The sequence below is a fragment of the Meles meles genome, chromosome 18 (genome assembly GCF_922984935.1).
Source record: "Meles meles chromosome 18, mMelMel3.1 paternal haplotype, whole genome shotgun sequence".
Classification (NCBI taxonomy): domain Eukaryota; kingdom Metazoa; phylum Chordata; class Mammalia; order Carnivora; family Mustelidae; genus Meles; species Meles meles.
Window position 1 is genome coordinate 53,453,729 of NC_060083.1, and position 24,994 is coordinate 53,478,722.

The 24,994-nt window shown below is 33.8% G+C and overlaps 1 protein-coding gene across 4 annotated transcripts in view; it reads right to left on the minus strand.

The window, feature by feature from the left end:
* Positions 1 to 4,067: 4,067 nt before the first annotated feature.
* Positions 4,068 to 24,994, minus strand: part of ABCA5 (ATP binding cassette subfamily A member 5) — a 76,038-nt gene continuing 55,111 nt past the window's right edge. For 3 of the 4 annotated variants that reach the window (XM_045985584.1, XM_045985583.1, XM_045985586.1), the window contains 17 exons: positions 24,687 to 24,800; positions 21,823 to 21,993; positions 20,741 to 20,854; positions 20,228 to 20,362; positions 18,668 to 18,742; positions 18,080 to 18,171; positions 15,912 to 16,038; positions 15,492 to 15,609; positions 15,304 to 15,395; positions 10,314 to 10,489; positions 9,776 to 9,851; positions 9,559 to 9,653; positions 8,591 to 8,710; positions 7,366 to 7,515; positions 6,898 to 6,977; positions 5,731 to 5,786; positions 4,068 to 5,041 (listed from right to left, as the gene is read on the minus strand). In XM_045985584.1, the coding sequence (XP_045841540.1) occupies positions 4,934 to 5,041; positions 5,731 to 5,786; positions 6,898 to 6,977; positions 7,366 to 7,515; positions 8,591 to 8,710; positions 9,559 to 9,653; positions 9,776 to 9,851; positions 10,314 to 10,489; positions 15,304 to 15,395; positions 15,492 to 15,609; positions 15,912 to 16,038; positions 18,080 to 18,171; positions 18,668 to 18,742; positions 20,228 to 20,362; positions 20,741 to 20,854; positions 21,823 to 21,993; positions 24,687 to 24,800 (1,899 nt within the window). In that variant the 3' untranslated portion in view covers positions 4,068 to 4,933. The remainder of the gene's footprint in view (positions 5,042 to 5,730; positions 5,787 to 6,897; positions 6,978 to 7,365; positions 7,516 to 8,590; positions 8,711 to 9,558; positions 9,654 to 9,775; positions 9,852 to 10,313; positions 10,490 to 15,303; positions 15,396 to 15,491; positions 15,610 to 15,911; positions 16,039 to 18,079; positions 18,172 to 18,667; positions 18,743 to 20,227; positions 20,363 to 20,740; positions 20,855 to 21,822; positions 21,994 to 24,686; positions 24,801 to 24,994) is intronic. The other variant, XM_045985585.1, reaches the window with a different exon arrangement.

Consider the following 24,994-nt stretch of genomic DNA (forward strand, 5'->3'; position numbering starts at 1 on the left):
ATGTGACAAACTTTATATTAATAGATAATTAGATAAACTGATCCAAGGCAATGATGTCATTCTGTTAGTAAAATGCCACAGTATTATAGTTAATGCACATATAAGAGCTACGAAACATAAAGAAAATAAAATTGCAACCCAAGTGACGGATTCATTTAGCTAGTCTTCAATTGAAAAAGGTATGCTATAGTTACAACGTTGAACTTGAAAACTGTATTATCAAAAATTTCAATGAAAACTAACACGAAACTTAAGTGCTATCTTGTCTTAGAGGAAAATACTGGGTTGCAAAAACCTGAAACTTAATAACGCACAACTGAAAGCTCAGAGTTAAAGCTTAAACATCAAAGAAGGGCCACCTGGGCAGCTGCCAGTTAACTCATAATCCAGGTTTTATGTTCATATTAGCATTTAGTTTACTTCATAGATAGTCCCTGATCCATTTCAATCATTAAATGAGCAAACTAACCACCATACAGGTCTCAATTTCCAGTTATCAAGAGGTAAACTTTGGTGACCTGAGATAGCCCTTTTATTAGTAAATGTGTAACCCTGGGCAGATATATGTGTAGAGATGGTGAAAAAAAATTACTTCAAATTATTGTATTTGACACTTTTTTTGAATCATGCATTTATGCATGTGTGGAACAAGCCTTTAAATCGTGTAGTTTTGTGCATATTTTCCATTTTTAAGATGTTTGAAATTAAGTTTATTTGCTTAATTTAAAAAGGTGATTAGATTTGCAAACATGTCTTCGGTTCTTGGGAAGAATTTGTCCATTAAATTTAAAAATCTTATCCAAGTGTTTGGGACAATCAAAGTTATTCAAAAATTCTAAGGAAACTGATAAATATACAAGTAGTGTTAAACATTTGGGAATAATTTAATCTGTTAAATGTAATAAAATGTAATGAAAGTAGTTGTTTTATATTTTCACAAAATAGAATTGAGGTAAAAAGATCTACAAGAATACCCTATTTGGGGCATCTGGGTGGCTCAGTTGGGCGTCTGCCTTCGGCTCAGGTCATGATCCGAGGGTCGTAGGATCGAGTCCCACATCAGGCTCCTTGCTCAGCAGGGAGCGTGCTTCTCCCTCTCCCTTTGCCTGCTGCTCCCCCTGCTTGTGCTCTTTTTCTCTCTCACAGGTAAATAAAATCTTAAAAAAAAAAAAGAATACCCCGTTTAAGCTTAAATTATAAATATGAATTAAAACACAAGTACTATCAATATTCCCTCTGTAATTAGAAACTCCCAACAGATACAAAAAAAAAAATTACTAACAATTTAGTGCCAGGTTTTTTCTTCATTTTTAATGAGTCACTCATTATTCAATTATCAACACTAAATAACAAACAAATCCATTTTAGTATATAAAAAGAAAGGCTATCTTAAGTGTTTAGTTCTTAAAACTTACTACTAATAATATAATATTTATTTTTCTTAAAGAGTAGCATTGAGAATTACTTACGTATAACACATTATGATTAAAAAATAAGCAAACTTTTACCTTAGAAGAATAGCTGATATAAAAATTATTCACCTGAGAAATAATTCTTTCATTGTATGTAATATGTTCTTTTAGGAGAGAAAATGAAAAATGGATGTTAGCAATATTAAAAATACATTAAGGATAAGCATTCCTATTTTTCAAAAAAATAATGCCTATTTATGTGTTATATGAAAATACAGAATGGTATTTCATCAAACTCATAGTGCAATCAGAATGAAATGTATGACCAATAGAACAATAAAAACAAGGATACATCTACCCTAAGTAGAATTAATTGTGCTCCAGTAAAAGTGTTATTTCCACCAGCAAAGCATTTATACTATTATAGTTACATAAGTATTGATCTTTCTCCTACTAGATTGTAAAATCTTACAGGGCCAAAATGGATAGTCATCTTTCTACCCAAAGAACCCACTGCTTAAAAGAGTGTCACTAAAACAGTCTGTTGAATTAAATTAAACTCTAAAAATATTTTAATGATTAAAATCAAAATATTGATTTAAGGTAGTTTGTGTCAATTTAAAAGAAAAATGTTTTTAAAGAAAACCTACAGCCTTTTGTTGTTCTCTACTGGAAACGAACGTGAAAAAAAAAATTAAGAGCCCACAAAGTGAAGTGTAAAGTACCCTCCCAGAGCGTTTTCATTGTTACCATCTGCTTGGTTCCTAACAGCTGCAGAAAGAGGTTCGCCTTATCAATCAGTAACCAGAGTCACTCAGTAATAATCCAAGCTTTACTTTTAAAAAAAATTTGATCATACACAAAGTATAAACTAGATGTATGTGTGCCTACTTTTGCCTAATGTATGTGTTTATATTTATTATTGTATAGAAAATTTAGTATCAGTAATTTAAGACCTTTTGAAATGTGTCCAAAAACATGAACTGTCCACTGCAAATAAAGATAAACTTCCCATTTGACTCTGTTTCCTTTTCTTCACCTCAATTTATCCTTGTTTTCCTAAGTATTAGTTAAATTATACTTCTGGAATTTAAATAAGAATTCTAATAACTTAAACTTCAGAGTAGGAAAGATTTTGCTACTGTGAGAAAGGGACTATTCATACATATAATTTAACTCGTGATCAAAACATGGTCACTCTATGTAAAAACTAAAAAAATAATTCAGGTGTCTTTTTTTTTAATTGCTTACAAGAGCACAATAATCAAGTAACTGAAGAAACATAATGGATAAGAACATGATTACAACTACTCAGGACAACCTCAACTTTCACTTCCCTTTACGTTGGTCACACTTTCATAGATGTACAGTGAATCAATGTGCGGAAGCAGGTAATGCTCTCGATTAGCCACACTATTTGAAATAACACATTTTCCTCAATGTGGTCAGGTCCTAAGAAACTACCTTTTCAGTGACTGTCCTAGCATACTAGAGATTGCTTTGTTTCTTACAAAGTTTAAGTGCTCCAGGCAATATACGGCTATGAAAACATACCCCAAAAAAGAAGCCCCTGGGTATTTATATGAATACTAGATACTGAAAGGTATCTCCTTAAATTTACGGCACCATTTAGCTGTGACTTGCTTTAGAAAATGCAATGTGCTATTTAATTATCTACAAAGGAAAAGATTTTCCTTCAAATGCATCGAGTTGTACTCATTATGCAGTACTAAAGTTAAGTAAAAGTTACAATTTTTACTAAAGATGTAAAAGTGAGATTCTCAGGTGAAAAATCCAAAAACTTGATATTATGAGGCAAGTGGCTGTTAGTTGCTGACAGAACATTAAAAACTGTGCCAAGTAAATCTTACAAGGAGAAATAACTTATTAGCTGTGGGTTGTAAAATCAAAGTAGACCATAAAACAGCTCATTTAGATGAATAACAGATTATATCAGATTATCTCTGACTGCCAATCTATCAGAGGTAGCTGGAAAAGTAGGTATCTTTAGGAATATGTACAGCAATTGCCAAAACAATGGGAGAAGTATCAGTCATGGGCTGTGGGCTCAGAAAGGAATGCTATTTTATATCAGCCGCTAGAGCCTAAAACCACAGATGTTTTATTACACAGTAGTGTTAAAAGTTCATTAAGTTTACCTAAGTTAAAGAGTTAACAGTATTTCAGTAAAGGATATGGCTATTTAAAGTAACTCAAAACCAAATTCTTCTGTTGTTGCTGTTGGGTTTTCTTGGTTTTTTTGTTTGTTTGTTTTTTGGACTCTTACAATGCAATAATTACACTCCCAACATATTTGTCTTTGCAAGTTAATAACTTTCATTCACCTGGTTGAAACAGAATGTCAGCTGGTACTATTTGTATTACATTATACCTATAGTCCACACATGGGTTCTACAAGGAAGTACTTCCAAGATTACATTAACCATAACCTTACTTCAACTCTGACAGTAAAATTCTGTTTCTCATTAAGGTGAATTATGTGGAGTTTACTTCTAATCCTTAACTTAACCCCCAAAGGTTTATCTCCCACCATGTTCCAAAGTGAATCTGAGGTGAGTTACTAAGTAAATCTACACAGATAAACTTTCAATTTTGTAAGGGAGAGATTTAAAAAATAAATTTTACCAACAAAAATGATTACCAAATTATTTTACTCTATAACAAAATATAATGTGCTTTTGGGAAAAGATGATAAAAAAAATTATATATTCCATGAGGGGTACAGGAAAAGCTACGGCCGATTCTTCCGATTGTGTAGATTATGCCATTCTAACAGCAATCAGGCTATTACATAATAAGACTCTACACAAAGTCTTCCTTTAATTGTATTATAATTTAAAAGCCTGTGAATTTTAGTGTAGGCAAAAGAAATGTTTTTTTCAAAGGCCTAAATCATCTATGCCTAACATCACCTGATAGAATAAGGTCTCATTTCATTTATTATGATGAATGAGTGCCGCCTAGTGGATGTCGCTGCCTGCAAATCTCTACCTGCACAGAGATTTTCTGGTCTTTATTGCTTTCTAGGATGCCAACTTCCACTCAGTTTCTTTGGAAATTGAAAAGGAGAAGCAAGGTAGTTTTGCTTTATATTTCTTTTCTATATATTATTTATGTTTTAGTTCTTTTTATTTAGACTGGGATATCATATACTTATGTTAAGATAGTATAAATTTAAAAATAAAGATAACCATTAAAGAAAATTATCGTATCACTATTTCTTTAAATCATAAATTTAAAAGCACTGTTTTTGAAAAGTAACAAAGTAAGTATTCAACTTCACATACAGACTGCAGTTCAATATACTTCATGTACAAACATGCAGTTTCAATTATTTATACACAAGTTTTATTTAAAGAAAAGCAAAACACAAAACCACAGCATTTCAATCAAGGAAATTAGGAAAATCCCAAGTGCTTTCATGGTTCTTCAGTCACCATCCAAAAAATACACCTTTTAAACCAGAGTTAAAATAAATTCAGTAAGCCGACTGAACTGCTTCAAAACACTACTCTGTCTTCCTGCGTTCTTTCCCACCAAAGCGTGCTGTTTAAGGTTCCACAACTGTTATCTTCTTCCTCTTGTTCTTTAGCGAGTTCTACAAAAACCTAAATGAAAGCAAATAAATTAATACAGTATTCCAATATGGCAATTATCTCAAAGAATGTTTAATTAAATCAGAAACAGTGTAAGACTATATCTACATATATTAACCATTTAACTGGTTGGCATTAGTATTACTTAAGCAGAATAACCTCCTTTAATCACAAAGTTGAATGCTATGAGGATTAACAGATTGTTTTTTGATAAACATATAAGTAGTAGTCATAAAAAATGATTTATAAATATTTCAGCAATGTAACCAGATATATGAAATAACAACACTTATTTTATTTACTAAAGAATAATATTGAGTCTTTCAAAATAAGCAGATGGAGAGCCTAAAGTTGTTTAAGATTATACAAAGTTTAGGCATATTGTGTGACAATTTGTCTCTGGTTCATAAACACCATCCCTCTCCAGTATAAATCTAAATGATTAGGGGCACCTGGGTGGCTCAGTCAGTTAAGCTTCCAACTCTTGGTTTCAGCTGAGGTCATGGTCTCAGCGTCGTGAGATCAAGCCCCATGTGGCTCCATGCTTACTGGAGAGTCTGCTTTCCCTCTCCCTCTGCACCTCCCCTTACACACATTCTCTCTCTCAAATAAATAAATCTTTAAAAACCAATAAATAAATCTAAATAATTAGATAACACTTACTATATAAAAAAATTTTTAAAAATTTAACTTTAGAGTACCTGTTCCAATGTTGCTTGAGAAAAGCTGTATTCTTCAATGGCAAAAGTATGTTTAGCTATTAAAATATGAAAGCAATATTTTACTTATTAATATTTCTAAAGAAAAAAATGGCAGAATAAAAATAAAAAATATTTCTAAGAAATAAAAATTTCTAAAGATTAAAAATTCTTCATTTCTAAAGAATAAGAAAAATAACTATTAAGTGGTTAAAAACCTGTTTTTAAAAAAATTCTGTAATCAATTCATTTAAATTTGAAACTGCCAAAAAATGTTACTTTCCTCTATCTTGGTTCCCTGAGGCACCCTACCAGCAATGTTACTTGCCTCACCTCGCCCCTTCCAACCAGAAATGGTTGTTTACCCTCCTCCTTACTGTGGCTTTTCTCATAACTTCTTTGGCTCCCTGTTCCCTATCTCCCATTCCTCAATTTCCATTACAGCCTGTTCTGAACTTCTTGAACTAGATTCTGGATACAGTTCCTATGACCATACACTTTTTTGTATTTATTTCAGATCCTGTTGCAATCTAATCTAACATCAAATTTTCTGGCTTTCTATTCATTCCCGGAGTGAAATTCTCCCCAAGCTTTATTAGGTTGCTGCATAGTTTACAAATTCCATAAAACAACCTGTGTGAGAATACCTGTTCCATCCAGGAGCTTACCTCTTACCACTTGCTGGCAGGGTATCTTTATCCTACCAACCATTTATTTTAAAAAACATCACATTTCAATAAGCTTCTTTATAAGCTTTCGGGAATGTCCATATCCCTACACTATGGATTTTCCTCTCCTCTCTCCTGTCGCCACTGAAGTTTTGCTACCACTGCTACTTCTAGGGCCTGATACAAAGTGAGGGCTCTGGAATCTCAATGCTCTCACTTCTGGAATGAACCACTGTGTGCTAATTAAACTGAACTTTCTTGCAGATGCAATGTGAAAAACCACGGTGATGTCAACTAAAATAGTAAAAGGGTTACACTACAATATACCTGACTTACCAAACCTCTACGATGTTAGTGTTTAACCTGTATCTTACATTAAATTCATAAAAGGTTATCTTTTTATTTACAATAGGTTCCACAATAAACAGTCCTAATTTCTAAATTTTTAAATACAATTCTTTTATAAATTGAAAGCTACCTTACAATGTTTTTCAAATCTTACCTTCTTCCAGCTTAGAAAAAGATTGTGAAAGGGATGGAACATCTTCCTTAGGAATCTTATAAGCCAAAATAGAAGAAAAACTGGAAACAAATAAAATATTAGAAAAATTTAAAAATGACTACTAATATGTTCTAAAGCTAAAGTTCAAATTTTATTTAAAGTTCAAAATTAAACTCCAACTTATTTTGATACATACTTAGAAAAAAATTGTTTTAAATCTTAAAATATTTCCATGTGAAATTCTCTCATTACTACTGATATCAGAACTTTTAAAATTTAAATACTATTGAATATTGCAAGATCTAATACTAAGTTAGACATAAAACCCCAGTAATCAGACTATATTAGTCCAATACTGGTGATATTAACAGAACTTTTTTTTTTCTAATCCTTAAAGCAATAACCAATTTTTACGACTATTGTTCTACAAAAAAAAAAAAAAAATAACTAAATTTTTAAAATCTTTACCTCTCCTGACGGCTTGCATTTGGGAAAATATACTGTATTTCTCTTTGAAGGCGGTCTACTTCTAGGTTTTCTATCCAGTCCTTTAACTTTATTTCTAAAAAGTAGCCTTTTCCAAATTTACTCTTCAGATGCTGGACAGTCCCAATACATCTGTAGTGATTTTAAAAGAAAGCTCAGATATAAAATGACTTGACAGTTTCAAAGAATGATTTTTCAAAGGATGAGTTAAATTACATGTTTGATGGGATATTTTTAAATGTATAGAGAAGTTGCAAATATAATACAGAGCGTCTTATATACCCCTCACCCAGTTTCAGTTTCTCTAATATTATGATCTCATATAACCATGGTACCTTTGTTAAAATTAAGAAACCAACACTGATACATAACTATTAACTTTATATTGGACTTCATTTGGATTTCACCAGTTTTTCACTAAAGTCCTTTTTCTGTTCCAGGACCTCTCCAGGATATACACTGTACTTAGTCCCCACAGGTCTGTGACAGTTTCTTACTTTTTCCTCCTTTTTTGCCTTTGACAGTTTTAGGAATTGGTCAAGTGTTTTGGTAGAACGTCTCTCAATGTGGAATAGTCTGACATTTTTCTCATTAGACTGGGGTTAGAAGTTTTGGAGGAAATGCCACAGAGCTGAAGTACCTTTCCTATCAGGGGTACATGATATCCACACGAAATTGCTCTTCTGTGAAGTTACTATTGCTCTCTTTCCATACATTAGAAGAGACTGGCTAAATTCAGACTACACTTAGGAAGTGGAGGACTACCTTCCCCTCCCAGAGGGAGCAGTATTTATATATACTGTTTGGAATCTTTCCCATAAGGAAAATCTACTCTCTTCCTGCATTTATTTTATTTATTCAACCATTTATTTACAAGAGTATGAACTTGAATTACGAATATATTTATTTTATATTTTGGATTATAACCCAATACAATGCCTAGCAATTTTTTAAAATAACAAATATCATGCATGAAAAACAACATGCCAAGTTATTGAACATTAAACTAATATACAAATGCAAAGTAGCCAGCAATTTCTTAGAAATAAACTATATTTCCAAGTAATTCTACAGAAAGCTAATAGTCAAAAACTCAAGTAAGGATACATTTTTTGGCATTTAAATTTATTATTGTAAGTTTTTAAAATGATTACTCAGCATCCCCCACCCCCTCCACTACCAAACAGCATGCCTTTCAGACATTTACCTTAACTGCCCAGATACCATGATGGCCACCCGGTCACAGACAGCCTCTGCTTCCTCCATATAATGAGTGGTCAGAATAGCAGCCCGCTTTTTATTTTTAAATGCAGTTCGAATTGCTCGCCTATAAAAGATAAGTAAAATAAACAGAGTAAAGCAATTCACTGTTAATGAAAATCCAACTATTTGGTTAAGTAAAATTTATTAGTATCTATTGCTATACTTATTACAAACTGCCCAACTATGATTCGTCTAATTTCTTTTCCTTTATTTTTGAAAGTTTGTCAAATAAACAGAAATTCCATGATTTCAAATGTTTTTATGCATTAAAAAATAAATTATAAAATTTGATGCTTTTTCATGTTGTAACTAAAATAGCCATAAAATCATAGGGAAAATTTAATATGTTTCTATCCTACACCTCACACTTCACAGACATGGAAATGTAGGTTCAAAGAGTTGGTCAACCAATGAGCACCATGAATTCCTAGGCATTCCAACATAAACTCAAGCCAATATTATTATGAGAATTAGAACTTAAGTTAAATGACTCGGAAAAGAATCTTTTAAAAGCTATTCAAGTATAAAGCCTGATAAAGTTTAAAAGTTTATGGCAGGGGTTCCTGGGTGGCTCAGTTAAGCATCTGCCTTTGGCTCAGGTCATGATCTTAGGGTCCTGGAATTGAACCCTGTGTCAGGCTCCCTGCTCAGTGGGGAGTCCATTTCTCCCTTTGCCTCTGCTTCTCCCCACTGCTCGTGCTCTCTCTCTCAAATAAATAAAATCTTAAGAATAAATAATAAAAGTTTATGGTGTCCTCTAGAAATTAAAGTATTTAATTTTTATTTGTGTAAGATTTTAAATCAATGTGCATATATAACTAATATAAAACCATTAGTTATAATAAAACAAACTATTCTTTTAAAGGATGATCTAGTATAATGTGTCTCAAGCATCTTCAACATCATACTCACCACATGTGCTGTTTCGCTTTAGGATCCATACCTGTAGATGGTTCATCTAACAGGGTAATGTGAGGGTTCCCCAGCATACTCAGGGCAAAACACAACTAGATAGAAAGAAAATGGGGAGGGGACTAATATTTGCATAAGAAATTTTATCAAGACAGTATCAGGCTCTAAACTATAAATAAGCCATACACACATCTGTTGTTTAAAAAAAAAAAAGTACCTTTCGCTTGATTCCTGCAGGTAGTTTCTTTATAGTTTTCTGAAGATGTTCTTTTAAATCAAGTGCATTTGTTATCCTGCAAAATAGGTAATCCAAAATGACTATATGATCGCTCACTGTTTGTAATCATTGATAGTCTTCTTTCCAGAACACTCAGTTGGAGCTTACTATAAATTAGACCTTCAATCTACATAATCTTAAACAAATCACTATCTTGACAAAAAGGTTTAAGTTTGACATTTACAGGTATATTTATTCTGTAATTAAAAATAGAAAAATTATTTTTTTATTTTTATAACTATCATAATTATGTAAAGAATATATGAAAAGTAATGACCATTTTCTATGAACAGTATGATCCACAAAAAATGTTTTTAAAAATTAAACTTATACCCCTGGGGATAAAAATACATTATATGTTTATTAAAAAAAATAAGAAATAAATAAAAATTTTTTTAAAAATAAAATTTTAAAAAAATTAAACTTATAAATGTGAAATGTAAACCTTTCTCTGGGAAACAAAAAGTTTTAATTTTACCGATTTATGACTTCTTTCATGTCACTTGAGCTCATTCCTTTCACAGCTCCATAAATTTCAAAATGTTCCTGCAATGTAATATCCGGCCACAGTGGGTTTATCTGAGGACAGTATCCCATATACTTAACAGAATCATCACCATCAGTTGGCTCTGAAGAATAATCTCCAAGAAATACCTACAGAAAAACAAACCAATTTTAAATAACCTTTGGCTTAATTTACACTGTAAAGAAGTGGTAAGTGAATTAATTCAAACTCTTTTCTAGAACCAGGGTAATACTAAGTCAAAATTTTATTCCTTTTGATGAAGAAAGGGCATATATATAGCTAAGTCAGAGTTCAGTGACATGGCCCAAAAGGGCAATAAGGAATGTAGGTTGACTGAAAAGGTAAACTCCAATTTTAACTAGGATGATCAAGGGACCTCATTGGAAGGTGTTATTTGTGCCATGGAGGTAAAACAAATTAAATCATTTAGATTTCTACAGGGTAAGGAACACTAAATATAAGGTTTAATTAAGGCAAAAACCCAGAAGAGTATGCCTGGCATTTTCCAGGAAATCAATGGACCAGTGTGGTTGGTGTAAAGTAAGAAAGGGGGAGAGGAGCAGAAGACAGGATCAGAGCAGTTCTGTGAAGTTTCCACAAAGTGGTGATATGCTTACAATCAAAGGGTAATTAATGGCAGGGTCAATATTAGCTCCTATATCTCCTGAAGTTAATAAGACTGTCTTCCACAGATCAGGCTGGCAGCAGGTCTGTCCACAGAAACCTGGCAGGCCAGAAAGGAGTGGAAGGAAATATTCAACATGCTGAATGGGAAAAATATGCAGCCAAGAATTCTTTTTCTAGGTTGTCATTCAGAATAGAAGGACAGATAAAGAGTCTCCCAGACAGGGGTGCCTGGGTGACTCAGTCAGTTGAGTGTCTGACTCTTGCTTTTGGCTTAGATCATAATCTCATGGGTCATGTTATCAAGCTCCACATGGGGCTCCACATGAGGTGGGGAGACTGCTTGGTGATTCTCTCCCTCTACCTCTCCCTGACTCACTCTATCTCTGTCTCTGTCTCCATCTGAAGTAAATAAATAAATCTTAAAAAAAAAAAAAAGGAGTTTCCCAGACAAACAAAAACTATTTTTATTAGTTCGTGACCACTAAAGCAACCCTGCAAGAAATTTTAAGGTGAACTCTTCGAGCGGAGGGGAAAAAAAGGCCAAAAAGCAGCAAGGCTAGAAAGAACCAAAGAACATCACCAGAAATACCAATTTTACAGGTAACACAATGGCACTAAATTCCTATCTTTCAGTAATCAATCTGAATGTAAATAGACTAAATGCTCCAACTGTAAGACACAGGGTACCAGAATGGATTAAAAAACAAGACCCATCTATATGCTGCCTACAAGAGATTCATTTTTTTTTTTTTAATATTTTATTTATTTGACAGAGAGAAATCACAACTAAGCAGAGAGGCAGGCAGAGAGAGAGGAGGAAGCAGGCTCCCCACGGAGCAGAGAGCCTGATGTGGGGCTCGATCCCAGGACCCTGGGATCACGACCCAGGCCGAAGGCAGCGGCTTAACCCACTGAGCCACCCAGGCGCCCCAAGAGATTCATTTTAGACCTAAAGCTGAAGTAGTCATACTTCCATCAGACAAACTAGATTTTAAAACAAAGACTGTAAAAAGAGATGAAGGAGGGAATTATATCTTAATTAAGGGGTCTATCCATCAGGAAGATCCAACAACTGTAAATATTTTTGCCCCCAACTTGGGAGCACCCAAATATATAATTCAATTAATAATAAACATAAGGGGCGCCTGGGTGGCTCAGTGGATTAAGCTGCTGCCTTTGGCTCAGGTCATGATCTCAGGGTCCTGGGATCGAGCCCCTCATTGGGCTCTCTGCTCCGCGGGGAGCCTGCTTCCTCCTCTCTCTCTGCCTGCCTCTCTGCCTACTTGTGATCTCTCTCTCTGTCAAATAAATAAATAAAATCTTAAAAAATAATAATAATAATAAACATAAAAAACACAATGATAATAATATAATACAATAAGGGGACTTTAAAATCCAACTTACAGCAATGGACAGATCACGTAAGCAGTAAATCAGTAAGGAAACAATGGCTTTCAGTGATACACTGGACCAGATGGACTTAACAGATATATTTCGAACATTTCATCCTAAAACAGAAGAATATGCATTCTTCTCGAGTACACATGGAACATTCTCCAGAACAGATCACATACTGGGTCACAAATCAACCCTCAACAAGTACAAAAAGACTGAGATCACACTATGTGTATTTTTAGACCACAGTGCTATGAAACTTGAAGTCAACCACAAGAAAAAATTTGGTAAGACCAAATACATGGAGGTTAAAAAACATCCTAAGTTAACCAGGAAATTAAAAGAAGAAAAAAAATATATACAGAAGCAAATGAAAATGAAAACAGGACAGTCCAAAACCTTTGGGATGCAGCAAAGGCAGTTCTAGGAGGGAAATATATTGAAACACCTCAAGAAGCAAGAAAAGTCTCAAATACACAAGCTAACCTCATACATAAGGGAGCTAGAAAAGGAATAGCAAATAAAGCTTAAAGCCAGCAGAATATAAATAATAAAGATTAGAGCATAAATGCACAATATAGAAACAAACAAACAAAAACAGTAGAACAGATTAACAATACTAAGAGCTGGCTCTTCAAAAGAATTAGTAAAATTGATAAACCTCTAGCCGGACCTATCAAAAAGAAAAGAGAAAGGGCCCAAATAGATAAAATCATGAATGAAAGAAGAGAGATCACAACCAAAACCACAGAAATACAAATAATTACCAGACAATGCTATGAAAAATTATATGCCAACAAACTGTGCAACCTGGAAGAAATGGACAAATTCCTAGATACCTACAAACTAACAAAGCCAAAACCGAAACAGTAAGAAAGAGAAATTTTGAACAGACCCAAAACCAGCAAAGAAACTGAATCAGTAATCAAAAATCTCTCAACAAACAAAAGTCCAGGGTTGGACAGATTCCCAGACATTTTAAGAAGAGTTAATACCTAGTCTCCTCATACTATTCCAAAATATAGAAATGGAAGGAAACTTTCAAAATCATTCTATGAAATCAGCATTACCTTGATTCCAAAACCAAAGACCCCACTAAAAAGGAGAATTCCAGGCCAATATCCTTGATGAACATGGATGCAAAAATTCTCAATAAAATACCAATGAGTCAAATTCAACAGTATATTAAAAGAATTATTCACCATGGTCAAGTTGGGTTTATTCCTAGGTTGCTGGGGTGGTTGAACATTCGCAAACCAATCAATGTGATACATCACTTTAATAAAAGGATAAGAACCATATGATCCTGTCAATAGATGAAGAAAAAGCATTTGACAAAAATATAGATCTTTTCTTAATAAAAACCTTCAAAAGGTAGGGATAGAGGGAACATACTTCAATATGGCCTTTGCTTTAAAGGCCATATACAAAAGACTCACAGCTCATCCTTGATGGGGAACAAGACTAGGATGTCCAGTCTCACCATTACTATTTAACATAAGCCTTACCTTAGCAGTCAGACAACAAAGAGAAATCAAAGGTATCCAAATTGGCAAGGAAGAACTCAAACTTTCACTTTTTGCAAACAACATGATACTTTATATAGAAAACCTGAAAGACTCAACCAAAACATTGCTAGAACTCATATACGAATTTAGCAAAGTTGCAGGATATAAAATCAATATGCAAAAATCTGTTGCATTTCTATACACCCATAACGAAGCAGCAGAAAAATAAATCAAAAAATCGATCCCATTTGCAATCACACCAAAACAGTTAAAATACCTAGTGAATAAACATACCTAAAGATGTAAATGATCTGTACTCTGAAAACTATGGAAGATGCTGAACATCACTTATCACTCACCATCAGGGAAACACAAATCAAAACCACAATGAGATGCCACCTCACACCTGTAAGAATGGCTGAAATTCACGAGAAACAACAGGTGTTGCTAAGGACCGAGAAAGGGGAACCCTCTTGCACTGTTGGTGGAAATACCAGTGTAGCCACTCTGGGGAATAGTCTGGAGGTTCCTCAGAGTAAAAAACAGAACTACCCTATAATCTAGCAATTTTACTACTAAGTATTTACCCAAAGGATACAAAAATACAGTTTCAAAGGTGTGCATGCACCCCGATGTTTCTAGCAGCATCATCAACAATAGCCAAACAATGGAGAGAGTCCAAATGTCCACTGACTGATGAATGGATAAATGATACACACACACACACACACACACACACACACACACACACATACACACTGGAGTATTTCTCAGCCATCAAAAAAGAATGAAATCTTGACATTTGCAATTATGTGGATGGAGTTAGAGCATATAATGCTACGTGAAAATAAGTCAGACAAAGACAAATACCGGATGATCTCACTCATATGTGGAATTTAGGAAAACAGATGAACATATGGGAAGGCGAAAAAGAAAAAAAGGAGACAGGGAAACAAGTTATAAGTGACTCTTAATGACGAGAACAAACTGAGGGTTAATGGAGGGAAGCTGGTCGGGGATGGACTAGACAGGGGATGGATATTAGAGAGAGCACTTGTGAAGAGCTCCAGGTGTTGGATGTATGTGATGAGTCACTGGATTCTACTCCAGAAACTAATATGCACTGTATGTTAACTAACAAAATTTTAAAAAGAGATTGTCTTAAATTAAGTAGGTAGACAAATCACCCATGCATATAATAATTATAAAAGCAAAAACACTATGTGTGCATCTGCATGTGTGTACATTTTATTGTGTACATTATTTTTAAAGATAACCAAAAAGATAATTTGATTAAGCTATACTAAAAAATTAATGCTATGAACATAAAATCCTAATCTGCTGTTAAGAAATTTATTTTAACTAAAAATGTAAATCATAGTCAGCATCTTCCACACCCTTATATATCATACCTGGCCAGACGTTGGTTCAATATCACCAACCAGAATATTGATAATTGTGCTTTTGCCTGCACCATTTGGACCCAGGAGCCCCAAGATCTCTCCTAAAAAAGTTGAAAGAAAAATCATCATATGTAAATCAAATTAAAAATGGAAATTACTCTTCTGGAAAAATTATTTAAGAAAAAACAAATACCAGCCTTTTTTCACACAGAAAGAGACATATTTAGTTGCCAATTTCTTTACTTTTCTTGTAAGAAGAAAATCTTTCTTGTCATCATATTCTTTATGCAAATTGCTGACCATAATGGCTGGCTTCTAATAAGGGAAATAGGATTTAAAAAGAGAAAAATAAATCAGATATACCTATCATGAAATGACAGGCTGCCCACAATTCATGTTCATATATCATAAGAACTATAATCACTAATAAGAAATATTATGTAAATAAAGATCCATTTATGACTGAAATAACGGCTTATTCAAAAGTAGACAAATACATTTTTTCAAAGACTTTTTTCCATATTGATTCATATGAAAAGTATTTTTCAGATTAATTCCTATACCTGAGGAACTGATGACTGCACATTTAATAAGACTTATGATAAAGACTAAATTACCTCCTCACAACACTGGCAACTCATTAGCTCTTTGACCTTTAGTCTTTCAGCTTTGACATCTTCATCTTCATCCTCATTGCTTGGTGGTTCTGGATATTTCCTATTTTTGGACTTTGTTGAAAGAGTCCTAAATATTAAAGATAATAGATTTTCAAATAATTAATAGAGTAAGAAATTCAGCATTTCATGGGGAAAAGACCAAAAAAATACACCTATCTGAGATCTGTGATCTTCTTTCTGAAAGGTGGAATTACAGAGCTATTTTTCACTTATGAATCCATTTGGATGATGTTATCAAAATTCATTCATTTTTCAACACCATATATGACTGGTATGTGTCATGTACTATTTCATACAAACATAAAAAGATTAAAAAAAGCATTTAGCCATCCCTCAAAGAATTTACTGTGTAGGTATAAATGACATTGTCCTGGGCCGAGTGGATATAGAGGGCTGAACTCAGAACTCACAGGAACACTAGAAAAGTAGGCAGATAAAGAAAAAGTGCTTCAAAAGGAAATTCTGAAGTATAAGATAGGTAAAGGGATAAAACAGGAGTTAACATTATGGACAAAAAAGGAATAAGAGAAAAGTATAAATAAGGAGGAAGAAGTCAATCATATGAAAGCAGCAGTTGAGGTGAGTAAGCAGAGCCTACTTGATGAGAGACAGGAAATCATTAGTCACCTTATTGAAAATAGCATCAGCAGAGAAGCAAGTGCAGAAACCAGATTGCAGGGAGCTAAGGAATGAATGGGAGGTGAGGAACTGGAAGCAGAAGCTTCTTGCTATGAAAGAAAAGACATACAGGACAAGAGCTAGAGGGATTCAAGTTTAAATGAGATTTAGGAGTTCTGATTTCTATTAGTTTGTTTTATATAAGAAAGGTAACTCCCTCCCCAGAGAAAAATATCCTATTTAGATCCAAAAGGGAAAGATACAGAAAGAGAAAATAAAAGTAACAGAGCAACGTCCTTACATAGACAGAATAAATGAAGACATGGATAATAGGAGGGGTGTCTCTCCTTCTGGGACTAGGAAAAGGCATAAATGATGAAAGAGATGGATAAGTGTGTAAAAATTTGTAATTAAGTACTTCTGTTTTCAGAGATGGCAAGATCATCTACTGAGAAGTAGAAAATGAGGTGAGGTGACCTGGAGAAGTTGAGGAATACAAAGAAGGCCTGGGATAATGATCGAAAAGAGACAGGAAGAAAATGGGGTAACAAGTGTTAAAACAAAGCTGAATTTATACAGGATAAATCCATTGTATTAGCAAACTGCACTGTTAGGTTAATTTTCTCTACCCTGCAATTAGACTTACCAAAAATTATGATTTTAGCAGACAAGTGAAAGAAATACTGAAGTTGAATACAGGGTGCTGAAAGGGGTGAAAGTGATGAATCACATGAGTGAAGCTGAACAGAGAAAAGGTGAAAACAGTGATTAGTAGATACATTTGAAGAACAAACTCAGGGGGTAGAAACCACAGTAGAAAAGTCCAATAAGACTAATAAAATAAGAAAGCTGGAAAGATGAGATGTGAATGGTAGCATGGGACACAGATGAAATGAAGAGCAGTGATGGCCCGGCTCTGACCCAAATCAACATATGAGTGCAGAGAAAATCAGAAACTGAGGGATAGGGTGTTAGAAAGGTTATCTCAGTGGATGCTGATTCTCCCCCAAGATGACTGCAGGAGAAAGAAGGAGAGCCAGATGCTAAGTCCTCAGTGGATAATAAGTATGTTCACAGCAGCATTATACATAATGGCCAAAAATAGAAACAACTCAAACATCCAACAACTGATGAACAGGTAAGTGTTACCACATGACTTATCTGCAGATTAATATTACTAAGAAAAGAAAAAAAGTAATGAAGTATTGATACATCATGAACCTTCAAAACATTATGGTAAGTAAAAGCAGCCAGACACAAAAAGACTATATATTATATAATTCCATTTATATATATGCTTAGAATGGGCAGATCTATAGCAACTAGATTAGTAAATTAGTGGTTATACAGGGCTGGGCACATGCACAAGGGGGGGCCACTGATGACTCTAAGGGGTTTTTTTGAGAGTGAAGGAAATTACCTAAAAGTAGATTATATACTATGTAAATATACTAAAAAAAAAATTAAAACTTTTAAAAAAATTAACTGACCTGAAAAAAGGATCCTTTCTTATTGACCTGCCTCCATATTTTTTCTCATAGTACTGTAAGAGGAAAATCCAGAGTACACACTGCAGGTAAGGCTACAAGAAGAACACATAAGAGCTCGTGACTCAATCTTTTTTCCCCCGTATCAATAGAACAAAGACCACATACGTCAGGTTCCTTACCATCACACCAAAATAATCATTATTTTCTTCACATGTCATATGTGTTAAGATTGTTAATGCAAACCAAGGTAGATATTTAGTAAAATCATCCTTCACATATTTTTCTACCTCTATAAAGTTCATCGGTTGTCAGCTTCATAAAATATAATCACAGGAAGAGTCATTTGTGCTTCCTCAGAAGCCAGAATTACAATTAAATAGAATAATATGAGAGCCAAATATATTTAAAATGGACATAGTCAATAAAGGCATTACCACCAAAATGCATATTGGATGGCACTAACCCACTTGACTTTTTGAGGCACCTTCATTCTTATGCAACACAGTAAAAACTAAAAAGAGTTAAAATCATACAACCAAACTGTTCTGAAGGTAGCATGCTAAGGCCAAAATTTTTGTTATTTCTTACCGATACAACAGCCACCAAAAGCCTATCCCATGGATTATAGGTGTCTTCATTTTTTTGAATATTCTTCCAAGAAATCTAAGACAAAAATTTTTTAAAATTGACATGCTGCTGTGGTAAGATGATATAATAGTATTTGGTCTTTGACCCAGTCCCAGGACACAGGGACAGAGGTGAAAGGAGCATCTTGGTTATTTAAAATAAGCCCCAATCAACCAAAACAGTTCATTCTACAAAGGCAACTCTTGGAGGAAGGTGCTGTTTGACAAGGGAACCAACCAAGTGATTAGAAGATGGGAACTACCAGCCTCATCCACTGATCAAAAGGGGAGAGGGACTGATTATCTCATTATGCCTCAGTAAGGAAACCTCCATAAAATCCTCCGTGTTAAGCACAGGGTTTGGAGAGTTTTCAGGACAGTGAACACATCCACATGCTGAGAGGGTGGCACGCTCAAAACTCCACAGGGTCAAAAGCTCCAGTACTTGGGACCCTTCTGGACTTTGCCTTCCCTATCTCTGAATCTACTTACTTGCATATCCAATATAATAAACTGGTAAAAGTACATAAAGTGTTTCCCTAAATTCTGTAAGCCATTATAACAAATTAGCAACCATGTCAAGGGGTCATAGGTACCGTGCATTTGTAGCCACCTCAGACACAACAAGCATGGGTTACCTGTAGACCCACTACTTGGATCTGGCATCTGAAATGAAGGGGGCAGTCTTGTGGGACTGCATGCTTAACCCAGAACGTAGCCCTGAGTCTGCATTAACTCTAGGTAGTTAGGGTAGTTAGGTGTCAGAACTGCTTTATGTGAGTGAAAAACCCATACACATTTGGTGTCAGAAGTGCTGCGAGCAGTAGTTTTCTTATAGCTGCAATGTGCAGGAATACTTAGATTAAAATGCATTTTGTTCAGCAAAGATGTATTCTCTATACATAAGTTAGCTATTAGTATTAATAGCTATTTCTACTTAGATTAAAATCTTCCCCTCACCAAATATTTCTATCTGGGGATGTATAAATTAAACATATTAAACTGAAGCAAAAAAGAAAGTGGGGAGGGGAAAAGGGAGGGCCAGTGCATACAATTAAGTCAGCAATCATTCTAAATCACTAATTCATTATTTAATTTTTTTCTAATCACATGCAAATTTTTTCAGTTATCCAGGCTTAATAAAACTAATGTTTTATTTTTTCTTTGAAAAAAAGTCTCTTACACTTCATTTTCTCTCATCCCTCTGTAGTACAATACATTATTTCATCCCTGAAAACCTCCCCCAAAACAAACACTGACCCAAAGTCAGATCGGAATTTATGTGCATCCTTTTGGGAATTAAAGAACAGTTAACGGACGTACTCCTCTGAGATTTTACGGCTTAAAGACATGCTTGAAAAGGTTTCACAGTAATCTTAAACTGCTGCTTAATAACATTCAAATCAAGTAAAGAGCAGCTAAGCTCTTTTTTTTTTTAAACTATATTCAGTATAAGAGCTAAGATCTCAAAGATTAGGCAGTATTTATGCTTTGCAAGTATTAAAGCATATAAAAGACCTACCTTTATGAAACAAATCAAACAACCTAGAAGTGGATAGATTGGAATGACTATGGAAAAGGTATAATGAAGAACAGCCGTAACTGTGTATCCCATAAAGAACGTTATTTCGGTGATTGCAATGCAAGCCAATGCTGTCTAAAGAGAAAAAATGAGAAAACAAGTGAAAAAGTGTTTAGCAATTTTATACAAACCCACTTCTAAGTCTGTGCCTTGGTAATTACTATGTTTTCAATCCTCTAATGAAACACGGAACCAGAGGTGATACTTAGCCAAGAGGTGCCAGGCCCCGCTGTTTGCCCCAGTATCCTTGCCATGTAATTCTTACGTGCCTTCAGTACCACCCCCTGGTGGAATGGGTGATGCATTAGACACAGAGATGCTGTCAGCTAGCTACCTAAGTTCTGTACTCAGAAAATACACAAGAACATTTTGAACATAAGCCTGCAAGAGTTCATGACGTACAAGTAAGCTACTATGAAAAGCTGGGGTGAAATAATACAAAACATGACTTACCACAGAATAGATAAATGACCAAAACTCTTTCGTATTCAAAATTTTTTTAAAAGTGAAGGAGATAACATAGGTAAACAGAATGACTGATGGAACATAACCAATAAGGCAAAAAACCTGTAAAACAGAAATGTGCACTTTTATGTAAAAGTATGAATAGCTAGTAATATATATGACATAAAACACCAGTTGTATCAAAATATTAAGGAATGATTATTTTTCAAATTTTATGTCTCAAGCAATCACTCCAAAACTGAAATTGTAGTTACTTGAGGAATTACCATGCACATTTTTCCTAAATCAGTAAAACTCATACTTCTAACTACCTGTCAACACATTCCTGAATAAATAATCTACACTGAACACTATTTCTAGTTCTTTTTTATGCCAACCAAAATGCTATCTCTATCCATGTTATAAAAACAAGTACACTAGCTGTTTTACCCTTCTCAATCAACTATTAGCTATTATTTCAACATACAGGATTCAATACATTTGGCAAATATTTAAGAAAAAAATTATTAATTTATAAACCAGAAATTCATATGTAAAGTCAGTATGATCTCTGGCAAAATGATAAAATTACTTTCAGAAACCCCGACCTCACCTAGTTCTATTTTCCCTTTTTCCTAATACAAATTATTCACATGCAGGGTCATATACACATGAACATGAATGTAAGCCATATTCTTACTTAGTATTTTCAGCAATATTTTAAAATAGGAATAAAAGAGCTTCTTTTGAAATTATTTTCAGGCATAGGGACAAGGAAGACATTTTAAGGAAGGACTGCTTAATTATTCCTGATTATACACAAGTATTGTGGTCTGCAGAAAGATCACCTCAGTCTCAAGGAATTATTTTATAATGATGGCTAGTTGCTGTTTTTTAAAAAATCACTTATAGTAATATAAATTGCATTATAAGTATCATATAAAATGATTAAAAAAGATACTGGTTCTACTTTCTATTAAAAAAATTATATCCAAATTACTTGACAAACCACTTGTCATGTTTATAAATACTTAGTTTTTCAAATAACACTTCATTTGTAAATAACATAAGTACAAATAATATTAACTTACCACAGAAAGGAACTTTATAGCATAAAAATATAATCCATAATGAAACGCAAATAAACTTCCTAGCATCAAAATAAGAACAAGAAAAAATAAGGGGATATCAACAATAGCTTGTCCAATCCAATAGGCAGACGGCAAAAGTCCTGAAAGTTTAAGCTGGGTATAAGCTTTGATCTACAAAACAAAAAAGAGGGAGGAGGGAAAAGTGATTATAACTGTAAACATTTTACACACAAAAAATTAGCAAATTATTGTGGAACTCTTAATTTTACATCAACAAAACAGGTCACATTCCAGATCTCTAGGTAATAAAAACCCTCCTACAATTAAATATAAATTCTGTATTGTCTTTAATTTGGCTCAGTACTGAGATGTAACAATTTTGACAAAATTTTTCAGAATCAGAATACAGTAGAGTTAAGAAACACAAAACTAAAATGAAGCAAAAGATGTCATGGGGATTATAGCTGTGCAAACAATAAGTAGCCAAAACAATGTCACTTTTACAACTCTGTGGAAGTAGATGAAAGATATGTTTAAACAGAAAAGACATTCTCATTTTTAAAAATTAAGCTTTCATGAAAAACTAATAAACTGCCAAGTGTCTTCGGGATTTACATAAGGTTTTCAGCTAAAGAGTGAAACTGTACTGATAATTCATTTTAGCCCTCTATATCCTCCTTTGTAGTACAAAAATGTTAAGTTGTTATTACTATAAGTAATTAGCATTTTCATGTATACAAATAGTAAACTTAAATGATCTGAGTTTTCCTCTCTCATCTTCTCATAATTTGAAATTTCAAAAAAATATTTTATAAATCCAAATACCTAGCAATTTTACTCAGTTGATTTTTGGCATCTTTAAAAACATACTCCTAATAATTAAATATATTATATGAAGGAGCTAGCCATAGAGATAACAGATGCATGCAAATAAAGATTAGTTAAGAAGAGGAGAAGTGATAAAAAAATGTACAACTTTTATGTTCAATGAATTATAAGAACAAAAAATAAACAATATAAGTATGAAAACATAAGCCAAGTCAAATAGAGTTATTCTGGCTCATTCATGCTTTTGTCATTCATACAATGCTTGTGGGAACGTAAAACAGAATATCCACCCTGGAAAACTGTTTGACAACTTCTTACAAAACTAAACACGAATCACCATATGACACAGCAATTGTACTCTTGGGCATTTATCACAGAGAAGTGAAAACTTACATTCACACAAAACCCTCTACACAAATGTTCACAGCAGCTTTTATTAATACTATTAATACTATTTTATTTATTTTATTAATATTATTATTATTCATAATAGTAAAAAACTGGAAACAATCCAGATCCACACCATGGAATACTACGCAGCAATAAAAAAACAAAAGACTACTGATACATATAAACAAATTGAATGAATCTCCAGGGAATTATCCTAAGTGAAAAAAATCTAACCCCTCCCAAAAATACGTTATGATTCCATATATACACTCTTGAAATATCAAAATTACAGAAATAGAGAATAGATTAGTGGTTGCCAGAGGTCAGGGAGTGGGTGGGTGTGTGGGCTTGAAAAGGGCAATAGGAGGAATCTCTGTGGTGAAGCCACTTTACTTTATCCTGACTGTATCAAGGTCAATATCCTGGGATTTTACTATACCACAATTTTATAAGCTATTATTGAGGTGAAGTGAGTAAGATACAGAGGATTTCACTGTATTGTTTCTTAACACCTAATATGAATCTACAATTATCTCTAAATAAAAATTTGAATTAAAACATTTAAGTTGAAACAAAAGAGAAAAATGCAATTGTCTAGTAAGTTTTACTGTGAGTTGTGAGTGTTATGGGTATTTCTTAATTTTCTTATTCTTTCCTACATTTTTTTTTGAAAATTTTATTTATTTATTTGAGAGAGCAAACGCACAAGCGGGGGTGGGGAGGTGCAGAGGCAGAGGGAGAAGCAGCAGGGAGTGCTACCCGGGGCTTGATTCCAGGACACTGAGATCATAACCTGAGCTGAAGGCAGATGCTTAACTGACTAAGCCACCCAGGTGCCCCTTTCCTACATTTTCTAAATTAGAACAATGAATATATATAACAGAAAAAGTGAATATATTTTAAAATTACCTCCTGAGACTCATCTATCTCTTTCCATTAGAGAAAATTATTAAAATATATAATTGTCAGCTCTGAGACTTCATTATTTATCACATGGGTAAATTAATTTAGACTATCTGCTTACACTGAACTAAGAAGACATACGGAGGATGAGAATTTTGATTACAGGAGTAAGAGAGGGGCAGGGCAGGAGAGTGGAAGGCTTTGTACAGTCAAGAGACCTTGCAAGAGCATCATGTGCCTGAGGACAGAAGAGAAAGGAGCAGAAAAGAAAGTGAAGGATACCGAACAACTCTGTACACATAGTAATTTGTCCTGGGCTCTGGTGGTCACAATTATTATCTATCTACTTTTTCATTTCGCAAAAATTAAGTATCTTACACATTCAACACATTCCATTAAGGGTTAAGGGAGAGAGAAAGGTTAGTGTACCTATTAAGAACATAAGGATCCACTACTTAAACAAGATGAGACAACACGGGCACATGATATGACCACTCCCATCCCCACTTCCTGACCTGTAAATAAAGTCAGTAACATAAAACTTACATCACAGTGTTGTAAAGATTAAAGAATGTAACTTTTGAAGCATGTGACAGGGACTCAAGTAACAAATGATATTATTATTACCATATTAAAAATGTTTATTCTCCATTTACTTACTCCTAAAATATAAGTCTTGTACTCATGCAAAGCAGGTAATTGTTTTGTATAAACTTTACCTGTCATTTTAACTCAATCATTACCTTATGATTCTCTGCATTTTCCATGGCAAAGTAAGGTGGCATTGCAGTAACAATGATTCCCAGAAGAGCTGCTTGAAAATACAGCTCGATTTTAAAAACGATGTCTGTAATTTCCTGAAAGACAATCAGAGAGTAAGAAATGAAACTGAGAATCACTTTATATTATCTTAGTACTTTCTCAATAAAAGACTATCAAAACCTCTGCAGAAACACATTAGGATATCTATTCTAGGCATACAGTCTGTATGAAAAAACAGGTGGCAGAGTTAGCAGGCAGTGACTTACAGGACCAGCTCTGCCACTTAATA